The sequence below is a fragment of the Lathamus discolor genome, chromosome 1 (assembly GCF_037157495.1).
Source record: "Lathamus discolor isolate bLatDis1 chromosome 1, bLatDis1.hap1, whole genome shotgun sequence".
In the NCBI taxonomy this organism is placed as follows: Eukaryota; Metazoa; Chordata; class Aves; order Psittaciformes; family Psittacidae; genus Lathamus; species Lathamus discolor.
In genome coordinates, this window is record NC_088884.1 from 6369417 (window position 1) to 6389620 (window position 20204).

The window sequence follows — 20204 nt, forward strand, 5'->3', positions numbered from 1 at the left end:
AGCCTGGTTTCCAGTAGGAACCACTCCACACACTACTCCCCTTTCAACCCTGGCAGGCAGAGAGATCCAAAGGGATCTCAGAAAGGAGGTGCTGCTCGTGCAAGTGAATCAGACCAGAGGCCAGGACTGGTTTCCAGAATTTGGCTTTACTTGGCAGTACAGAAATCATTTGGAGCCTTCAGGAGCCACGAGGAGCAGAGGCTCTGTCATACCAATACCGCAGCGCCGTTTGGTCCAGCCCAGAAGCCCCCAGGCTACAGAAAATACTCCCACATCTTGCCTGCTCTGTCATTTGTTCTCTCAATTTTATTAAGATTAAAACACAAAGGAGCCTTAGGCACAGCTGTGTCCCAACCGATGTAAACAGTTTTAGAAGCTTAAAGTGGAGGGTTAAGTTCTGTGCCCAGAACTAAGCCAACATTTGCTGCTACAATAGATGTGGGCTTTGTCCATAATACAACTTGCCACAGAGTTAGATCGATGGGAAAAAAGACTTTTTTAGGGATGCTGTCCACAATGATGGAGTGCTCAGTTTCTATTTTCCTTGATAATCAGGTTTGAGTGACAACTGTCACATCTACTAGCTCACCAGAAGCACATAGTTGTGAAGGATGGCTACGAATGATTAAAAAGACATGGTAAGACACAGCTGTCAATGAGTTATCTCCAATCTGCACCAACGTCTACGTCTGCAAAGAGAAACCCACCAAACCCAAGGTTCAGTTTGCCTTTGCTTACCCAGGTTAGTCATTAAATCAGTGAGTAATTTGCCAGATTCTGGACAGCAGCCCTACTAGAATGAAATAATTAACACATCCAAAAAAGGGGAACATCATTACCAGTGCAGTACTCTTCAATCTCTCAGAGATGGGATTACAAAAGCAGGCCTTACAATATTGAGTTTCGTACAGTGTTCATTAAGTTCTTTATATATTCAGATGAGCCGGTTCGAACTTCTCCTCCTGCAGGGATCCTCATTACTGCTGCTCCTCCTCCCCGTAGATATCGTTCTTCTTGCGTTTCATCTCTTCAAAATCAAACTCTGATCCCATCATCCTCTTATAAATATCTTTGATGTCGTCACACGTCGTCTCGAAGTGAGTGGTGGCGTCGTAGGTGCGAGAGATGAAGATCTGGGAAGAGAAGCAGCAGTTTAATGTGGAGTCTCCAACTTCCTCACCTCATAGAGCTCATAGCATCACAGAATGGTCTGGGTTGGAAAGGATCTTATCCAGTTCCAACCCCCCCGCCACTGGCAGGGACGACTCGCACTAGACCATGTTGCCCAAGGCCTCTGTCCAGCCAGCACTCACTCACCTGGCTTTCAGTTCCCAAGTCAGTCGGTGCAAACAGGTCGCTGATGCTGACAAACCTGGAAGGAGAAGAAAGAGCTTCAGAATGGTTGTAGAGCATCAGTATGGGTGCAAGGCTGCCTGAATTCAAGGGCATGGCTATGCCCAGTGTGTAACTAATTGAGGTGCAGAGGGAATTCAAACACCTCCTCACAGCCAAATGGTCTTCAGGTCCCCTCCACCTTCATGCCTTAAGCAAAGGGGTGAGAAGGGAGAGCAGGGACTGCTCAGGGCCTTACTTCTGCTCAATGGGCTCCAAGAGGTCCAAGGCCGGCTTGATTTCCTTCTCTGGGTCCGCGGTTTCCACAGTGGTGCTGGCGATGGCGATGTACTTCCCCTGCGCCGCCACGTTGTGTGCAGAGGAGATCATGCAGACGTAGATATCTGGGGAACCCACCACAGGCACAGGTTGAGACGTGCAAGGGAAGCCAACAGCTCAGGTCAGGGCTCCAACCCCCCTGCCACGTACCGAAAGCCTCCTCCAGCTTGCACTCACACTTATCTTCCTGCTCCCCCAACACTTTGAACCTCCCTGTCTCCTTGCCCTGCCAGCCTATGTGCTGTGGCCTGGGTACAAGCAGCCCTTAGATCTCCAGAACTCAGTTTTCCAGCTCCTGAAAGCCACCAGGATCATCTCCAGCAGCCAGACACCCCCTATACAAGGATGAGGAAGCATTTCCCCTCCTCACCCTCCTCCCAGGACACCCCTGTGCTCCTCACCCACTTCTCCTGGGGCTGGGGCACTTCCTTCTGCGGGTTCCTCAAACAACTTTCCAACCATAGAATCACAGAGTGGTTTGTGTTGGAAAGGATCTTACGATTATCCGGGTCCAACCCCTGCCACGGGCAGGGACCCCTTCCACTGGAGCAGCTTGCTCCAAGCCCCTGTGTCCAACCTGGCCTTCAACACTGCCAGGGATGGGGCAGCCACAGTGCCCAAAGTAGTGGTAAATGCCCCCCAGCTTCTCACAGCTGAAGTATAGAGTAGCCTCACGGGGACCTACAGGATTTCTGGACATGGACACATTGCCATGGAAGCAGTAATAAAAGTGTTTTCCCATTGGATTTGCACCTCACCAGACCACAGAGCACATGTTTGGTGCGAAGAGATTTAACATCCACTCTGGCTCAACGCAAGCAGGACCAGACATGCACATGCCCCAGTGTTCCCTGCTCCCCACACACCTGATTTCCGGTTGACCTGGTTCTGTGGAATGATGATCTGGCACGAGTTGGCATCGTTCGTGTTCTTGATGGGGTGGCTCAGGATGCAGATTACCCGGATCACTTGGCCCACCTTCGTGACGCGGTCCGAGACGTAGCTGGGGTCACAGATGAGCTGTTTGCAGCGAGCAACCTGCAAGGACACATGGACCGTGAGCTACCACCACGCAGAGGAGTGCATACAGAGGCGAGGAACTGGTGGGTTTGGGGAATACAGACAGAGACTTGAGGTGGCTGATCCTGCATCAGGTTCTTATTTCACTGCCATCAGCATGCTTCAAACTCAGGCAATCCAAATCTTAGCTCATTACTCTTAATGTGATCAACCACATCTTCCCCTCATCAGGCAGTGCACTGTTAAGTTCTAATCACTACAGAGTCACAGAATGAGTTGGGTTGACGGGATCTTAAAGCTCATCCAGTTCCAACCCCCTGCCACAGGCAGGGACACCTTCCACTAGAGCAACTTGCTCCAAGCCTGTCCAACCTGGCCTTGAGCACTGCCAGGGATGGGGCAGCCACAGCTTCTCTGGGCACTAAGTAGTCCAGTTCATCCAGTCCAGAACCATAACCTGCTGTTCTCAAGGCTGAACCCAACAGGTTGAAATTGACCAGTTCACATTAGAACTCACTTTTACAGTAACAGCTTTAATATTTGACCCATCTGAAGCCTCCAGGCCACCTGCACTTGGCCACATCACTCTATAGAGTGGATTATCACCTCCACAGCTAGCCAGGACATGTCATCCCTTACCCAAAAGCGACATGTTACCCTACCAGCAAATGCTAAACTCCTGCAAAGTGCCCCACTAGAATTGGGAGCACATTTATAGCTCCCAAGCACTAGTTTTACATTGCGAGGTCGAGGAGAAGCTGCAGAGAGGCTGTGTGCCAGCTAATACTTAATGTCAAGGGCAGAGCTAGTTCCATATCCACTTTAGACACAAGCAACAGCTCCTTTGCTGACTGATTTATTCGGAAGACAACCTCTGCCAGGTCATGGAGACTTCATTCCAATTCCTGGAGCAAGAATACTGTACTGTCCTCACCATGAAAATATCAACATGTCTTAAGGGAGTTGGCACAGGGAAAACCAGCACTGGCCAAGGCAACGTGGGCCTGGAGCTCTGATAATGGGTTTTCTACTGCATTGGTTCAGATCAATGACCAACAGCCTCAGTTCTGAGAGGGAAGATGTGGTGTGGGGAGTAAGGAAAGAACTGGAATGTTCCATACCTCCCCTTCAGACTTCACCCCGACCACTTTGCCATTCTCTATCACAATCTCTTCGATGGGCTTGTTCAGCATGTAGGTGCCTCCATAAATAGCACTTAGCCTGCAAGAGAAAACCCATGTGAGCATGTCCCACAGGGGTGTCACTGGGTTGTAACAGCCCTTCAGCCCCTTGCTTCTATTCCACTTGGATAAACCCCACATTAGACCTAAACCTCTTCAAAATATGGTCATCCACACAGCAGATGTTGGGTGCTGCTCCTTCTGCAGGCATCAGCTGCAATTACATCCAGCTAGAAGGATGCTGTGTGGTGCAACCCAGATGATCCTACAGCATAAGAACTGCAGCCTGCACCACGTCAGCAAATCCAACTTCTTGGATAGACAAGATGCTGCAAACAGCAGCTCTGGGCAACCCCAGGATCATAGAATGCCACAGCTTCCCTGGGCACCCTGTGCCAGCACCTCAGCACCCTCACAGGGAAGAGCTTCTGCCTAAGAGCTCATCTCAGTCTCCCCTCGGGCAGGTTAAAGCCATTCCCCTTGGCCTGTCCCTACAGGCCCTTGTCCCAAGCCCCTCTCCAGCTTTCCTGCAGCCCCTTTAGGCACTGGAGCTGCTCTGAGGTCTCCCCTTCAGGAGCCTTCTCTTCTCCAGGCTGCCCCAGCCCAGCTCTCTCAGCCTGGCTCCAGAGCAGAGCTGCTCCAGCCCTCACAGCGTCTCCATGGCCTCCTCTGGCCTCACTCCGACAGATCCACGTCCCTCTTGTGTTGGGTGCCCCAGAACCACCACCATTAACAGCAATCACAGTATAAACAAGCCCAGAAAGAAGCAATCATCTCACATGGAGGAATCGCTTGTTAAGACAGAGAACCACAAATGACCACAGTATTTTTATGTGGCAGCATGCTCTGGAAGCTTGAGCACCAACTCCATACATTCCAGTTTGAGGAAATGCTGCGATCCAAACCCGAGTTCTCACCTTGCAAATCCCTGAGGCAGCTCTCCAAGGCCATACAGGGGATAAAGGTAGGGGCTTTTGCCATATCTAGCCAGGGACTCGCTGTAGAGCTTAATCCTGTTGATTGTTTCTTGGCATGGTTGATCTAGATAGCTGGAGAGCAGTTTTGTGATTCACAACATTTCACAAACCAAGACTTGCAGCAGAATATACTCCGAGAGCAAAACATCCCTTCCCCACCTTCCAGCTGCTCCAGTATTTTCCTGGCAGTTCCCTTTCAGAAGCGCTCAGTGTCACAAGGGGGTTTATTCAGGAAGGAGCAGCTTCAGTAACCCCAGGAACCCACAAAGTTTAACCATCCCATCAGCAGAGGAGCCTGTATGTTAAGATCAATGCAGCACCCAGGGACAGACACACTACCCCTGACTCCCAAAGCCCAGCACACAGCTGATTTTGGGGAGCAACTGAACCATAGAATGGTTTGTGTTGGAAGGGACCTTAAAGCTCCTCCAGTTCCAACCCCTGCCCCAGGCAGGGGCCCCTTCCACTGGAGCAGCTTGCTCCAAGCCCCTGTGTCCAACCTGGCCTTGAGCACTGCCAGGGATGGGGCAGCCACAGCTTCTCTGGGCACCCTGTGCCAGCGCCTCAGCACCCTCACAGGGAAGAGCTTCTGCCTAAGAGCTCATCTCAGTCTCCCCTCTGGCAGGTTAAAGCCATTCCCCTTGGCCTGTCCCTAAAGGCCCTTATGAAACCCACACTTACTCGTCAGTCCTGTAGAGTGCAAGGGCATGGCCTGTGAAGTCTATGACATCCTGCCCCAGGTCAAACTTCTTGTACACATCACGCATTGTGGTCTTCTTGGGATCGACGCCCTCAAAGGTTCGGGGATCGTTCTCATCGAAGTTGGCCACGTACACGAGGAACTTCCTGAACCGGCGCTTTTCAAACAAGCCCATCAGGCCTAAAACCAAGGAATTCTGTGAGTTGGGTTGAAGCTTTTCCATCACTGCAGGTATCAGAAGCAGTGAGGAGTCCCGAGTGCTTCAAACAGCACTTGGGAATATGCAGTTTGGCCTTTAGGGCTAAGCAGGGTGCTCTGTTTAAGCAGGAGATCCCAACATCTGCCATGCAAAGTCCTTACAACCAGTTGTCCTGCTGTACTGGACTTCAGGAGGTGGTTAAAGGCATGGCTAAAGTCTGGGCTTCTATACTACTTCCTGCTGATGGAAAGCCTGGAGAGCAGTTTACACTTGGCCTTTTCATGAGGAGAGACACATGTTTGGTATCTACCAGACTTAGTATCAGCAAAGTGGGGTGATCAAAGCTCTCCTGAAGCCTGGCCAAGGAACTAGCAAGTGCTGAGATGGCCAAAACTTCAAACATGAGATTGGACAAGGCACCATTAGTTTTCTACCAATTGGAGAAGCAGGACTGGGCTTGCCAAAATATGATGGCATAGACAATACCAAAGGCACCTCCTACTTGTGCCAGTATAAGTCTCTGAGTCCCTTTAGGGGACAGCAACGTGGGCAAACTGAAGGAATAACCTCTTATTTCACAACAAACAGGAGCATCTGCTAAGAGGAAGGATCCAATGTACAGACAAACCACATCCAGGGAGCCTTATGTGCAGGAGTTACTTTATCATGAGACTCTCCAGAGCCTGCTGGATACATCCTGTATCTGAAGCTAGTGGACAGCCCTCTGCCAGCTCCTGATGTACTTCATAGAATCCCAGACTGGTTTGGGTTGGAAGGGACCTTAAAGCTCATCCGCTTCCAACCCCCTGCCACAGGCAGGGACCCCTTCCACTGGAGCAGCTTGCTCCAAGCCCCTGTGTCCAACCTGGCCTTGAGCACTGCCAGGGATGGGGCAGCCACAGCTTCTCTGGGCACCCTGTGCCAGCGCCTCAGCACCCTCACAGGGAAGAACTTCTGCCTTATCTCCAACCTGAACTTCCCCTGTTTCAGTTTGAACCCATCACCCCTTGTCCTATCGCTACAGTCCCTGATGACAAGTCCCACTCCAGCATCCTTGTAGCCCCCTTCAGACACTGGAAGTTGCTCAGAGGCCTCTACACAGCTTCTCTTCTCCAGGCTGAACAGCCCCCATTCTCTCAGCCTGTTTCTTTGGCACTTTGCTGCACTACTATGATCAGTCGTTTTGTCTGAAGAGTAAAATTTAGGTAGGTAAGAATCCAGATTTGAGCTCAGTGCCTTGTGTCGGAATTAGTCACCCTAATCCAACCCTTGGGATTCTGTAATGTGCCCACGGACAAACATCTCTCACACACCCAATTCCATCCATCAAGGACCCAACATTAGATATTTATGGCAGAGCTGGGAGCATAAGCCCCAAATGCAACCTCCTGAGGAAGTAAAACTGCCAAATTCCCACTGGATAAGCCATAGAACAGGCAGCTTGACCAGCTCCATTTGAAAGCTCTAAAACTCAAAACTCACATTTTCATTTGAAAGCCCAGCCCAAAACTCACATTGCACGTGGTGGCTGAAGTTAAATGAGATGCAGGAGAATCCTAAGCTAAGCACAGCTTGTTACTCACATGGAGTCTACACACAGCACCACGTGAGGAGCATCAAGCTCTTTCGTACGTGAGCACAGACTGTGCTGAGCTGTGGGTGGCAGAGACCTGTCTTGCCTTTGTTTAGAGACAGTAGCTTCAGGAGGAAGCAGAGTAAGGTGCAGCTACTCACTGGATGCCAAGGCTTCTGCCTCAGTGGAAGGGACTTTGTAGATCTTGCCTCCCTTGTAGACGAAGCTCCCCTCAATCACCTTGAAGTCCAAGTAGCGAGTAACTTCTGTGTAGAGCAGCATCTTTACCAACTGACCTGGAAAGGAGGTTTGGCACGTGTCAACCTGCTGGTCTAGAGCCAGAAGCCAAGAGGACAGTGCTCCTCATAAGGCAGATGGTTCTTCCAACACAACCAACCCTTCAATGCCAGCACCAGATTCAACCCACAGAGCTCTTACACCTTTGTGTAAATACACGTTGTGGCAGATACTCACTAGTGCATTCTGAGGCAGCTTTAAGGTTTTCTTACAGACAATAAACAGCTTCCTTGTCACTCCTGTGGTTTCCATCTGTCCTCTGAGTAAAAGCCACCCTCTGCAGCACATTAATCTGCTGCAGTACACTGCTGCTCTTTGGAGTTCATTCACACTCAACACAATAAACAAAGTCGTGTATTCTGGACCTCAGCAGCTCCTTGTCCTCACTATCCAGATCTAGCACAACATGTCCAGCCAACTGACCACCAATCAGCCACTGGCTTGCACACAGCAAGAGGCAACATAGGCCACAACACCCATCCCTACATCCCCAGAGGGACGCTGTCCCTTACAAATCGGTTTCGGTTGGAAGTGACCTTAAAGCTCCTCCAGTTCCAACCCCTGCCATGGGCAGGGACACCTTCCACTAGAGCAGCTTGCTCCAAGCCCCTGTGTCCAACCTGGCCTTCAACACTGCCAGGGATGGGGCAGCCACAGCTTCTCTGGGCACCCTGTGCCAGTGCCTCAGCACCCTCACAGGGAAGAGTTTCTTCATAAGGTCTCATTTAAATTAAATGCACCACAATGCCTGTTCAAACTGAAAGTAAGCTGACAGTAACCAAACCTTGACGAAGTTTTCCAACACTGGCACTACACAATACATCTATCTCCTTGTTCATCAGGGACAAGGGATTCCAGCAGCAAGTGGTTGGAATCTGGCAAAGGGATTTGCCCCTGAACTTGGTGGCATTGATAACCCATAGTGGATTTGGTCTAGAAGACCTGTCCCAGTAGTGGAACACACAGATCACAGAACGAGGATTTGTAACATCAGTAAGGGATGACAGAGTCTGCAAGCCATAAAATGGGAACAAAGGGAATAATGTCACCATGGAATCAACCATTTTTTCCTAAGCCATGGAAGAACAATGAGATTCATGGCATTAACTAGCTAGAAATACAAACATGTTAGGAGGGAACGTTGGGAAACATTCAAACCTTCCAGACTGCTGCACACTCCAAGCTGGAGCTGTCTTCCCAATTGGAAAGACTAACAGCCAAAAGGAATCACAGAGCAGAAGCATTGGTGCTTCCAGGCATGCAGATGAGCTCGAGTAAGCTTTCCACATGATGAATGCTCCAGCAAGTTCATGAAGAGATGGCTGAAGGGTTGTTTCTGTGACTGCAGCACTGAACACTCACCCAGGCTAAGCCTAGGAAGCAGATTTGGGAGCTCAGTATCACTTACCATTAGCCATTAGGAATTTAGGAATGAGGTCCACGTTCCAGTCTCTTCCTCGCCCCATAGATTCTGGTGGAGTTCCTGGTAGATTAAACCTTTTGTAGAGCTTTGGAGAGAATACAAGCCTTATTATAGCAGAGGAAATGTCTATGGGTGGAATTGCTCCCACACATGTACACACTTTCCACCCCCATGTCTTCTCAGCTGAACATAAGCTCTTCACAGCAAGTTTTTGGCCAGCATTTGAGCTCCAATTTGCTTTTTGATGCAACACACACAATGCGCACCCAGTGAACTGCTGCAGTAAGAAATGGGCAGCATTATTCTGCTTATCCAGTCTTTCTTCCTCCAAGGATTACAGCTTGGGAATTTATGACCTGCTGAACCAAAAGACTGTTTAACATTAAGGTAATCTAACCAAAATGCCTGCTTCAGGAGAGGGCAGGCTCCTCCCTCCACTTATATTCCAATATATTTAACGCATGAAGCAGGAAGGAGAGCAGGGATCTCCTGACATCTGACAGCCACAGCACCAGTTTTAGGGGTACAGGATCACAGGGTGCAAGCAATAACCGAACAAGGTGGTGCACATCCAGCTGGAAGTGCTCACAGAGCAAGGACAGACTGGAATATCACAGCACAAGGAGCACAGAGAGGTTTCTCAGTCCAATATTTGGTGGCAGGAACAATTCAGCTGGAGAGTTTAAACATCAAAGAGGTTTAACATGTAGCTGTCAGGCATTATAACTGAAGGATCACTCAAGTGCTCGAATCTGGGAACGCCAGAAAACAAGTGCTGTCTACCAAGTTTAAACATAGTGAGGGAGAAACCAGTGTGTAAGTGCCATAAAACATTCCAACTCAAAGGAAACCCTTAAGAGTAATGGCTTTGCATCCACCCCTAGGATATAAAGGCCCCTTTGTGTGCCTTTGGGGAGGACACAATGGGGGGGGGCAGCCTCAGTACTTACATCCTCCAGGGGTGTAATGGATGCGCTTTCCCCTCCATAGTAGGAGTTCCGATCCATGTGAAGGACTTTCTTTCCATTCACTGACATGATCCCAGAGAGGATGCATTCCTATGGAGAGAGGGAAGAATAAAAGGCATGTGTTAGTTGTGTTGGAGCCTCCTTCCACATTTCCTAAAGATGCTTGTCCAGACAACCTGCTGCATGCCTGGATTTGAAGGTCCCTGCACAGCCCTTAGAAAACAAACACAGCAGTTGCCTCACTGCAGAATTAAGAGGTGCTGAAAGACTTGTCTGAGACATATTAACCCCTTTATGAGGTTTGCTGCCTGCTCTGGGCACACCAACCATGTAATGATTGCTGCAATACGCAACCAACACCTATCAGGGCTCCCCTGAGGAAGTTTCTGGGAAACTCATGTATTTGGGACTGAATAGGAATATCTGCACTCCTAAACCCCCAGCTACCAGTTTAAGGATGTCATAGAGAGGCAGCACCTTCATTTATGGGTGACAGCAGGAGCATGAAACGTTACCTGGACAACAGTAAGTCTCCTCAAAACCTCAATTGTTGGTATTTGCCACACTGGGACATGCAAAAGAATCAACAGCTACTATTAGAGGGTAGAGGTAGTATCAAGACTAAATGAAGCCATTTGGAAGCTTTATCATCTCAGCAGACACTTTGCTATTCTCACTAGGTACCCACTGAGATGAATAATAGAGATTACTCTGAGCAGCCGATCAGAGTCTAAATGCAAGACCGAGACTGAGACTAAGCACAGAGGGATGCACGTTGTAGCTTGCAAAACCAGCTCAGGACCTGCATGGCTAAATCCACATTAAAGCACAACTTTACAACTAACCCGGTCACCAGCTCTGGCATTCCCAAGCCAAAGAGCTTAACAAATACTTGACTACTTGTGTGCTTGGCACTGCTTATCAAGGAGGTTTTAATGATCTTGCTCTACCTCAGCTCTGTCCAACAGCAGAATTACATGGGCAACTGAGCTCTCATTGCCCATCAACGTTATCTGACTTGTAGGTCCCAGCCATATCTTGTGTTATCGTTCATTCAGGTGTAAAACCCAACATCCAGCTGCTGAGAGACGCCACCACTGCACATCTGCTCGCCCACAAGCAGAGGAGCCATTCATTCACCTTTGAGAACCAGCACACTGATCCTCCTGGCAGAGATCTGCATCTCTGCGAGATCCTTCATGTTTACTCCACATGTATTTTGCCCTGTGGAGTGCTCAGTACTCTCCTTGTGTGTCACTTCCCCCTTGCAACATGTATGAGGTGTATTTCAAACTACATTACAACATGGGGATGGGTGAGTGTGCTCAGCGAAACCACAGCCACGACACAAGGGGTCTCCCAACACATCTGTTTACATGACTTGCAAATCCCAACTCTGGGAAATCCTCCATCTACAGAAAGCTTTTAAAATCATCTTCAACTTCACCAGCCAAGGAGTAACCCATGGTTAAAGGCAGCTTTCAGGAGAGGTTATTTAGTTCTGAAGTGTCTTAATGTGGTAGGTGCATGGATGGTCTGTAGGATCACTGGTGTGAGGGTTCACTGAAGTTGAACTTCCAATGGTAACAGGCAAATCTCTGCTGGGAGAGCAAGATGGTGGCCAGCCTGTGACCCACCAGGACGACACCATAATTCAGCCAAGACATCAAAGAGCAAAGCCTGAACTGCATGGCTAGTTTACAGGAAGAATAGGATGCTTTAAGTTTATCCCTGAAGTCGTGGGTGATATCAAACATGGTGTCCACAAGGCTTCATGGTCATCATGTGGATTGTGAGCAGGTAACCACAGAGCTTCCCACAAAGTCTCTCCATGATCCATCATCTGCCCATTCCAGTCCATACCATACTCCACAGACTTGAGAGTTCTCATATCATAGAATCATAACCTGGTTTGGGTTGGAAGAGACCTTCAAGCTCATCCAGTCCCAACCCCCTGCCATGGGCAGGGACACCTTCCACTGGAGCAGCTTGCTCCAAGCCCCTGTGTCCAACCTGGTCTTGAGCACTGCCAGGGATGGGGCAGCCACAGCTTCTCTGGGCACCCTGTGCCAGCGCCTCAGCACCCTCACAGGGAAGAGCTTCTGCCTAAGAGCTCAGCTCAGTCTCCCCTCTGGCAGGTTAAAGCCATTCCCCTTGGCCTGTCCCTACAGGCCCTTGTCCAAAGCCCCTCTCCAGCTTTCCTGTAGCCCCCTTTAGACACTGGAAGCTGCTCTAAGGTCTCCCCTTCAGGAGCCTTCTCTTCTCCAGGCTGCCCCAGCCCAGCTCTCTCAGCCTGGCTCCAGAGCAGAGCTGCTCCAGCCCTCGCAACATCTCCATGGCCTCCTCTGCACTCACTCCAACAGCTCCATGACCCTCTTGTGCTGCTGCCCCAGAGCTGGATCAGGGCTACAGGGGGGGTCACCCCAGAGCACAGCAGAGGGACGGAATCCCATCCCTGAGCTGCTGCTCACGCTCTGGGAGTGCAGCCCAGCACATGGGGGGGTTCTGGGCTCAAGCACACACTGAAGCCGGGTCATATGGGGAGCTTCTCATCAACCAACCCCCAAAGGTCCTTCTCCTCAGGGCTGCTCCATCCAGCCTGTGTTTGTGCTTGAAATTGCCCACAACGCCCCTCCTCTGGTTTTAGACAGGCAGAAGCAAGACACAGCTGCACCAAACCCTGGGTTAAGACAGTACTCGAGCACCATGAGCCCCACAACACTAAGGAACTGCACAAGACAAAGTGCAGGTGCCAGTTAATAAGTTAATGATTTACCACATGCAACGTGGGGCTGATACACTAAGTGCATCACCACTGGTCAGAGTGATTTCCCTGGTTAAACCAAATTCAGAGCTCTACATGATCTGGTTTGACTCTACTCTGATCTTTTATCCCCCTTGGAGCATCTTCCAAAGCCTCTGCCACATGGTGCTACAGGACTGAAAGTGTCTGTGCTGGAGCTGAGCCATGAGGAAGCCAAACAGGTCTTGAAAACAAAGTAAGTATCAAATGGAGGAATGAACTTAAAGCATAAGCTGCAGAAACTACATTCTTCAGTCCAGATGTCAGCTGACTTCCTTTCTCTGTTTAAGGAGACTTTAAAGTATTTCTTGCTCTATCCTTTCAGCATAGCACACCCATCACTTCCCAGCGCGAGTGTATCCCTTCAACAGGCTGCCCACCCAAACTGCCAGCAAATTTGGGTACCAGCAGAAGATATAAGATATCTTAAATACATTTTCAACCGTATTTCATACCCATTAACCACCAATATGAGTGCTGAGGTGGAGGAATTATGACACTATTTTATCCAAGGCTCATTTAACATATTCATAGTATCACTCAGGCTCCTGCAGAGCCCTGAAGCGTTGAAATCCTGTGCAGGCCTTTCACCACTGCTTCCCTTCGTGGCTGATGAGGCAAAGGCATGATCATAAAACATGAGAGACACAATAGATTTATCCTCCCAGCTCAGCAATCCCTTTTGATGGCTGCACTGCCTGACTGCTGGTTAGACCCATCCACTGGTGCACTAGTCTGTGTACAGGAACCTCTTGATATGTCACTGTGTCATTTGGGTCAGGGAGCGAGGAAAACAAACAGCCTGTAGTGATAAGGGAGGGCTGGAAGCAGTTTAAGCTGCAGATCAAAAAAGGGGAAGCATCAGAGTTCACATCTTCAGCTTTCTGACTGTACTATGAACATAGGCACCATGCAAAGAGGTGCAGACAGCAGAGAGGGTACCAAGGGAGGAAAGTTCCAGGTATCCATCTGGGGTCAAACACAATCTGTGCACAAATTCCAGTCACACTGTGCTACTATAATCCAGTGCTTCAGCCAGTCCAAGTTATGATGGCCTCTCCCTTTGTGTTGCTGAATGAATGACAGAGCAAGTCCTGCAGCAACTGATGGCGTCTGCAGCACTGCTCGGCTGCTTCAAATGGCTGTAGAGCACAGAGCCAGAGAGCAACGTGCATCAGACACAGCATATCCAATACAAACCCAAGGAAGAAAACAGGAATAAGGTGTAACTTGAAGGTATGGGTGTTCCCATGTTTGCTGGAGACCATCAGCTCTTCCCTCGCTTGCACAAACTGGTTGCAAATAGACCTTCTGCATGCAGAAGCCTTCAGGAACAGCGGGAAGCAAGTAGATCTCCATGGATTTTCTCCAAGTAGGGCGGCAGTTCAGAAAGGCTCAGTCAGACCGAGGGGGCCTGAGCCAGAGTCAGTCCTAATGGTGCTGAGGGGAGGATCCTACACAGAACATTCAGCAGAGCCCCTTCATCTTTTAAGAACAGGTTCTGGCTCACCAAGAGCTCCTTCTCAGAAAGGCATGCTGTGGCAAGCAAGAAGTTACACCAGCTCCTTACCCTCACCCAGGCTATTCTGCCTGTGGCATGGTGTTGGTTACATCTACTGTGCCAGACTGGCAAACAAGACTTAAAGCTCTGCTTGGCCATACAAAGTGCAAAAAGGAATTTACTCACTGCACTTGAGCAATCCCCACAGCTAAGAGGGGATGATGCAAGGGACAGTGATACTCTGCTTGGTCCCTGCAGTCACTCTGATGTCCTTTTTTTAGGCTCTTGAATCTATCTTGAATCGAAGAGTTTGGCTATGCTGCTCCTACAGAAAGTGAATCTGTATCTTTGTGATGGATTGATACAGCTTTAATGTGGGGAAGCAGCTGGCAGGTAAGAAGCTTAGTTCAGCACACTGGTGCCTGTGACAAGTAAAAGCCAGCAGAACATGGTGTCCATCTAGTGGGGTTGAAGAGGACAGCTTAATTATGCCCAAGATTCATGTCAAATAACCCACATCACAGAAAGCAGATAACCAATGCCTGACAGAGGACACAGAGCAAGTACCAGACCACTTTGAGACCAGAGAGGTGTAAACTAAGGTGAACTGAAGAGACAAGGCTGAAAATAAACCCGTGAGGTGTTCTCCAGCCACATCAGAGTAAAAATGAGTTTGTGCTGTAGGTCTGGAGGAAGATGCTGCCTAATGTGCAATGCAGGGGACACACAGCAAGCCTAAGCCAAGAATCTTAAAGCTATTAAGACATGAGCAACTATGAGAAGCCATTCCCACCAGCACCTCCAGGATGTGGTAGCTGGAAGGCTGATCAGCTCTCATGCTACAGCACCCAGACCCACCAGTGCTTCGCAAAAGCCTGTCCTGGAGTAAGCACACACTGCTCAGTGCACAGAGGGATGGTGAGGAAAGCAGCACTCATGTAAGTCTGAGGATGTTGCACCAGCAGGAATTTGGGATTCTGGAGTACCTGGAGACAGGCTGAGAGAGCTGAAATTGATCAGCCTGGAGAAGAGAAGGCTCCTGAAGGGGAGACCTTAGAGCAGCTTCCAGTGTCTGAAGGGGGCTACAGGAAACCTGGAGAGGGGCTTTGGACAAGGGCCTGTAGGGACAGGCCAAGGGGAATGGCTTTAACCTGCCAGAGGGGAGACTGAGATGAGCTCTTAGGCAGAAGCTCTTCCCTGTGAGGGTGCTGAGGCGCTGGCACAGGGTGCCCAGAGAAGCTGTGGCTGCCCCATCCCTGGCAGCGCTCAAGGCCAGGTTGGACACAGGGGCTTGGAGCAAGCTGCTCTAGTGGAAGGTGTCCCTGCCCGTGGCCCGGGTTGGGGCTGGATCAGCTTTAAGCCCTTCCAACCCAAACCAGTCAGGCATTCTACGATTCTATAAAAAATGCTCTGGGACTGTTTTCCCCCTCCTGCTAAGACATCTCTTTACCAGCTTGGCACTGCAGTGGAGCCTACAATTTGCATATGTAAGGAAAAACCTTAAATATATTGAGTGCTGGAAATCCCAGTCCTAAAGCTGCCTCAGCTCTTCATCATTGGTTCAAAAAGAGGTTAACACCTGAAATATTCCCATCAGCAGTGGAATTTAAGCACTCTTGTGCAGTGGCCTCACAGACCCAACCAGAACAATGACTGCATCAGATGCATTTGTGGTTCCTTACAAAGGCTCCAATGCTTTATTTTTAGTCTTTAATCCATGAACTGAACTTTTACTTTGGAAAGAGAAAGACAAAACCCCTCTGTATCAGCAGCCACTCACTGCCTCTCCCAAACGGTCTGGATTACAGGTATTTTATGGGCTTTGTACAAGTCCTAGTGATGGATACTAGGAGAAATCAACCTGTAACTCTCATGGGAGAAGACACAAGATGGATATGACCCAATAGGCAGCCTGGCAGAGAGGCAGAGCACTGGAGTATCTGGCAAATGGGACCCTCATTTCATGTCCTTTTACACAGGTGGCATCGGGATTGCTATCTGAGGTGGAAGAGGAGACAAACTCATTGAGTAGATGGGATTCCATCAGTAGAGTCCATCTTTCCAAAGGCTAGCTTTAAGGAAAGGGTGGTTGAAAACATCACCATAAGTTTCATGACAGCTCAAGGCTCTTTGGAAATGGAAAGAAACAACTGGATGTGTTTACACAGCGTGTTTTCCAGTTCTTTTTCCTCAGGAAGCCCAAAATGCCAGCACTGGTAGCAGACCAGAGCTGGAGGAGCAACCTTTGAGCTTCCAGTTGGACACCTCATCTGACTGCATCTTGCAGCACCAGGTTCTGCTCTGAAACTACTCGCCAGCTACTGTGACTGAGCCAACACCATGCATTTTAGGATTGGGAATGTCCTGCCTGCACCAGGGCCTCTGGTTTCCATTCACTTGGTTTTCCACATGAGCTGCTCACGTTGAGATGAAGTCGATCCTGTTCTAATTGGTATTTCAGAGGTAAAGCCTGTACATCAGAAGCAGAATAAGCCTTCTGCAAGCTCTCAGGCTCTGGAATTTGGTCAGCACACCTTCAAATCCAGCCATAATTCATTCCTTTTAACTCCACTCTGATCATTAGCATGAGCTTGTCTTAAAAGTGATTTCACAAGAGGCCTTTTGTCAACTTTACATTGGCATTTGTCAGTTTGAGATTAAGCACGGTGCTTACCAACTTGATACCACAGCTCACTCTAAAGCATAAATTAACATTTTAATGGAGCTCAGATCTATTGGAGGCCCCTTCACCAGCAGCTCATTATATTTCAGCCTCCCCACTACTCCATTTCCCTGCTTTGCTGAGCCAGAGACAGGTTTTAGGACAGACTGCAGCTTTCCCTATCAAAGGGAAGAAGCTTTTGTCTCAGAAGTCATTCCTGCAACCTCAAAGGAACAGAAGGAATGAAAGCAACCAGGAAAGTTGGGTCTACCCTATGGCAGGAGCTGGGGAGCTGCTCCCACACTCTGCACATTTCCTTTGTGCCACATCCTGCATTTGGTACCATTATTCCCATACTCAAATCAGGGCGATGATAAACCAGATCTGCCTCAAAGCAGACGTGCCCTGGGTCCTGTGTCAGCAGCCACGCCGCCTTCACCACTGTGACACAGCCCTGTCAATCACAGCACCAAAGCCACAGTAGGAAGCAAATGTATTTCTATTTACCATTAGCAGGGGAAGTGGGGGAAATCCCTTACAGCCAACCCCAAAGATATCTCTTTGTCTAGCCACTTCTTCCCATTAAGAAGGGGGAAACAAAAGCAGGAAAGGCTATTTAACAGTGAGGAAAACCTCCTCTCCACCATATTGGATTTTCTTCCTCCCTCCTTCAAACAATGCCTCTGCTTTGTAACCTGCGACCCATCCTCCAGCCCTTACTAAACCCACACAACATAAGCTAGAGGTGGCTCCAGGAATCTCCTCGGTCCAAAGGAAGGAACCAGAAGCAATCCCCCCCGAGCAAACCTCCCAGATCAGCAGCACTGCCATGTTTTCCCACCCTCAGCAGCCTGCAGCACGGGCTGCATCCTCCACAATAGGACAAAGCCCCACCACGGCTCATCCCCCCCTCCCTCCGCCGCACCCCCGAGTGCCATCAGCTGTCAGCTTTCCTCAGGGATGACCGAAATGAAGGGAGGATTTTTTGGGAAGGGGGGGGTGGGGGTGGGTAGAAAAAGGGGGGGGGATCAGACATATCTGACAGGCGTGCAAAGCTCGCCCGCCTCCCATCCCCCTCCTGCTGCAGTCAGGGCTGGATGGAGAGCCGAAGGCTGCAAAGGCGGAGCGGGGATGGGGCGGAGAGGGAGGGAGGGGGGGGAATAAAACCAGGTCTGCCTCCACCCTTAAGCCGGGCTAGGCTGCGGGGAGGGCACGGCTTGATGGAGCTTCGGGCACCTCCGGGTATGGGGGGGGGGATTAAATAATGATAATAATCATTAAATGAAGGGTAAAAAGCAGGCAATAAATCACCGTTGGCGTTTTATTGTCCGCCGTCCCCCGCCCTCCCTCCGCTCAACAACTGCATTTCCTGGGGCCTCCCACCAGCAGCGCCACGGACCGGGGCCTCCAGGGAGATGGGGGGGGCATGTTCATCCAAACATATTATAATACATATATTATAATAGGGGGTATATTACAATCATATTAAACGCAGAACCCAACCCCGTTAGGGATGGGGAGAAAGGACCCAGGTGGGTGAGTGGGGCGGGGGGGGGCATGAAAGGGATTCAAGCCGGGGTGGGGGAATATGTGATTAGTGATGGGGGGTGCGCTGGTAATTAGATGAGAGATGGGAAAAAGGACCCAAATGTTGTGAAGCGGGGACACGAGCAAAACCCAGCCACCTCAGGGTAACAGTTGGGAGGGGGGGGAAGGAACCCATGCACTGCAGATGGGACTGGGGGGGGGGGGGGGGGGCTACGATGGTGACAGGTGAAGAAAACACCGTAAGGTCGGAGTGGGAGCTGGTGGGGGGGCGGAAATGAATGAGGCGAGGGATTAAGAAGGGAACAAGGACTCGGGTGTTCGAAGGTGTGGGGGGGGTGTCTCAGGACTAGGGCTGAGGTGAAGGAGCGGGGATGGGGGGGTGATAATGATACAGATGGGGAAAAGGACATCGGCTCCCGAGGACGAGCACCGGGGTGCGCGATGGGGCACCCACAGACAGGACCCGGGAGAGGTGCAGGGGGGGATATCGGAGGGGCGCGTCAGGGCGGCGGCCGCCCGCTGCAGGCCCGAGGCCCAGGGCGGGCGGCGGCTCCTCCTCACCGTGAGGCCGGTGCCCAGCACGATCACGTCGTACTCCTCATTCATGGCGGCGCTGGGGGGGGAAGAAGGGAAGAGCGGGGTGCGGGGGGCAGCGTCCCTCGGGACTGTCTCCGCCGGCAGGGGCTGAGGCGAGCCGGGCGCTGGAGCGGCAGAAAATGGAGCCGCCGCCGTGAGGAGACCGCGCCGGGAGGGGGCGGAGCCGCGCCGCGCCCCCGCGCCTGCCAATCACCGCCCTCCGCCGCTCGCCATTGGCTCCTCCGCGCCCGTCGCGAAGGGGCAGGCGCTGAGCCTTGACGAAGGCGCTGCCACCGTGGTGGGGGCGTGACGCGCATGCGCTGAGCTGGTGTCACTCCCGTCTTTACCCCCTCCCGCCTGCCCAGGCGGGTTTGTGCAGCGCGGAGTAGTCAATGGGATGGGATAGGGATAGGGATAGGGATAGGGATAGGGATAGGGATAGGGATAGGGATAGGGAAGGGAAAGAGAAAGGAAATGAAGGCAAGGGAGAACAACAAGCACTCCCAGAGCAATGCTGGGGGATCCTCAATGGAATGGAATGCGGAAGGGAAAAGGAAGGGAAAGAAGGAAAGGAAAAGGAAAAGGGAAAGGAAAGGAAAAGGGAAAGGAAAGGAAAGGAAAGGAAAGGAAAGGAAAGGAAAGGAAAGGAAAGGAAAGGAAAGGAAAGGAAAGGAAAGGAAAGTGGCATGTGCTGCATGTGCAAAGGACATGTGTGTGCAAGGGGTGCGCAATGACAGCCTGCGAGTGTGCAGTGGGTGGGTGCGTTGGTGCATGTGTGCAATGGGTGCTTGTGCAAGGGTCCTGTTGCACGCCCGTTGGGGTGCCTGTGCATGCAATGGGTGCGCATGTGTTGGTGCAATGGGCAGGTGCTTGTGCACAACACGCGCGTTCACACCTGTGCAGTGAGGTTCCATTACCTAGAGAAGCTGTGGCTGCCCCATCCCTGGCAGTGCTCAAGGCCAGGTTGGACACAGGGGCTTGGAGCAAGCTGCTTCAGTGGAAGGGGTCCCTGCCCATTGCAGGGGTTGGAACTGGATGAGCTTTAAGGTCCCTTCAACCCAAACCAGTCTGGGGTTCTATGGACATGCATCTGCACATGTGCAAA

General features: G+C 50.6%; 1 protein-coding gene across 1 annotated transcript; it reads right to left on the reverse strand.

The window, feature by feature from the left end:
* Nucleotides 1-127: 127 nt before the first annotated feature.
* Nucleotides 128-19286, reverse strand: GDI2 (GDP dissociation inhibitor 2). Its single transcript, XM_065674638.1, has 11 exons — nt 19085-19286; nt 9992-10099; nt 9027-9126; nt 7483-7617; nt 5531-5729; nt 4790-4921; nt 3813-3912; nt 2538-2709; nt 1592-1736; nt 1318-1372; nt 128-1133 (listed from the first exon to the last, which is right to left on the reverse strand). The coding sequence occupies exons 1-11, from the start codon at nt 19127-19129 to the stop codon at nt 978-980; spliced, it is 1347 nt and encodes a 448-aa protein (XP_065530710.1). The 5' UTR covers nt 19130-19286; the 3' UTR covers nt 128-977.
* Nucleotides 19287-20204: the final 918 nt, after the last annotated feature.

Excerpts from the sequence above, each read along its gene's own strand:
- GDI2 (XM_065674638.1), bottom strand. The coding sequence starts at position 19,129 with ATGAATGAGGAGTACGACGTGATCGTGCTGGGCACCGGCCTCACG. Across the intron at positions 5,730-7,482 it reads GGCAGAAGCCTTGGCATCCA|GCCTGATGGGCTTGTTTGAA; the intron begins GTGAGTAGCTGC and ends CCTTGGTTTTAG. Across the intron at positions 2,710-3,812 it reads GGGTGAAGTCTGAAGGGGAG|GTTGCTCGCTGCAAACAGCT; the intron begins GTATGGAACATT and ends GTGTCCTTGCAG.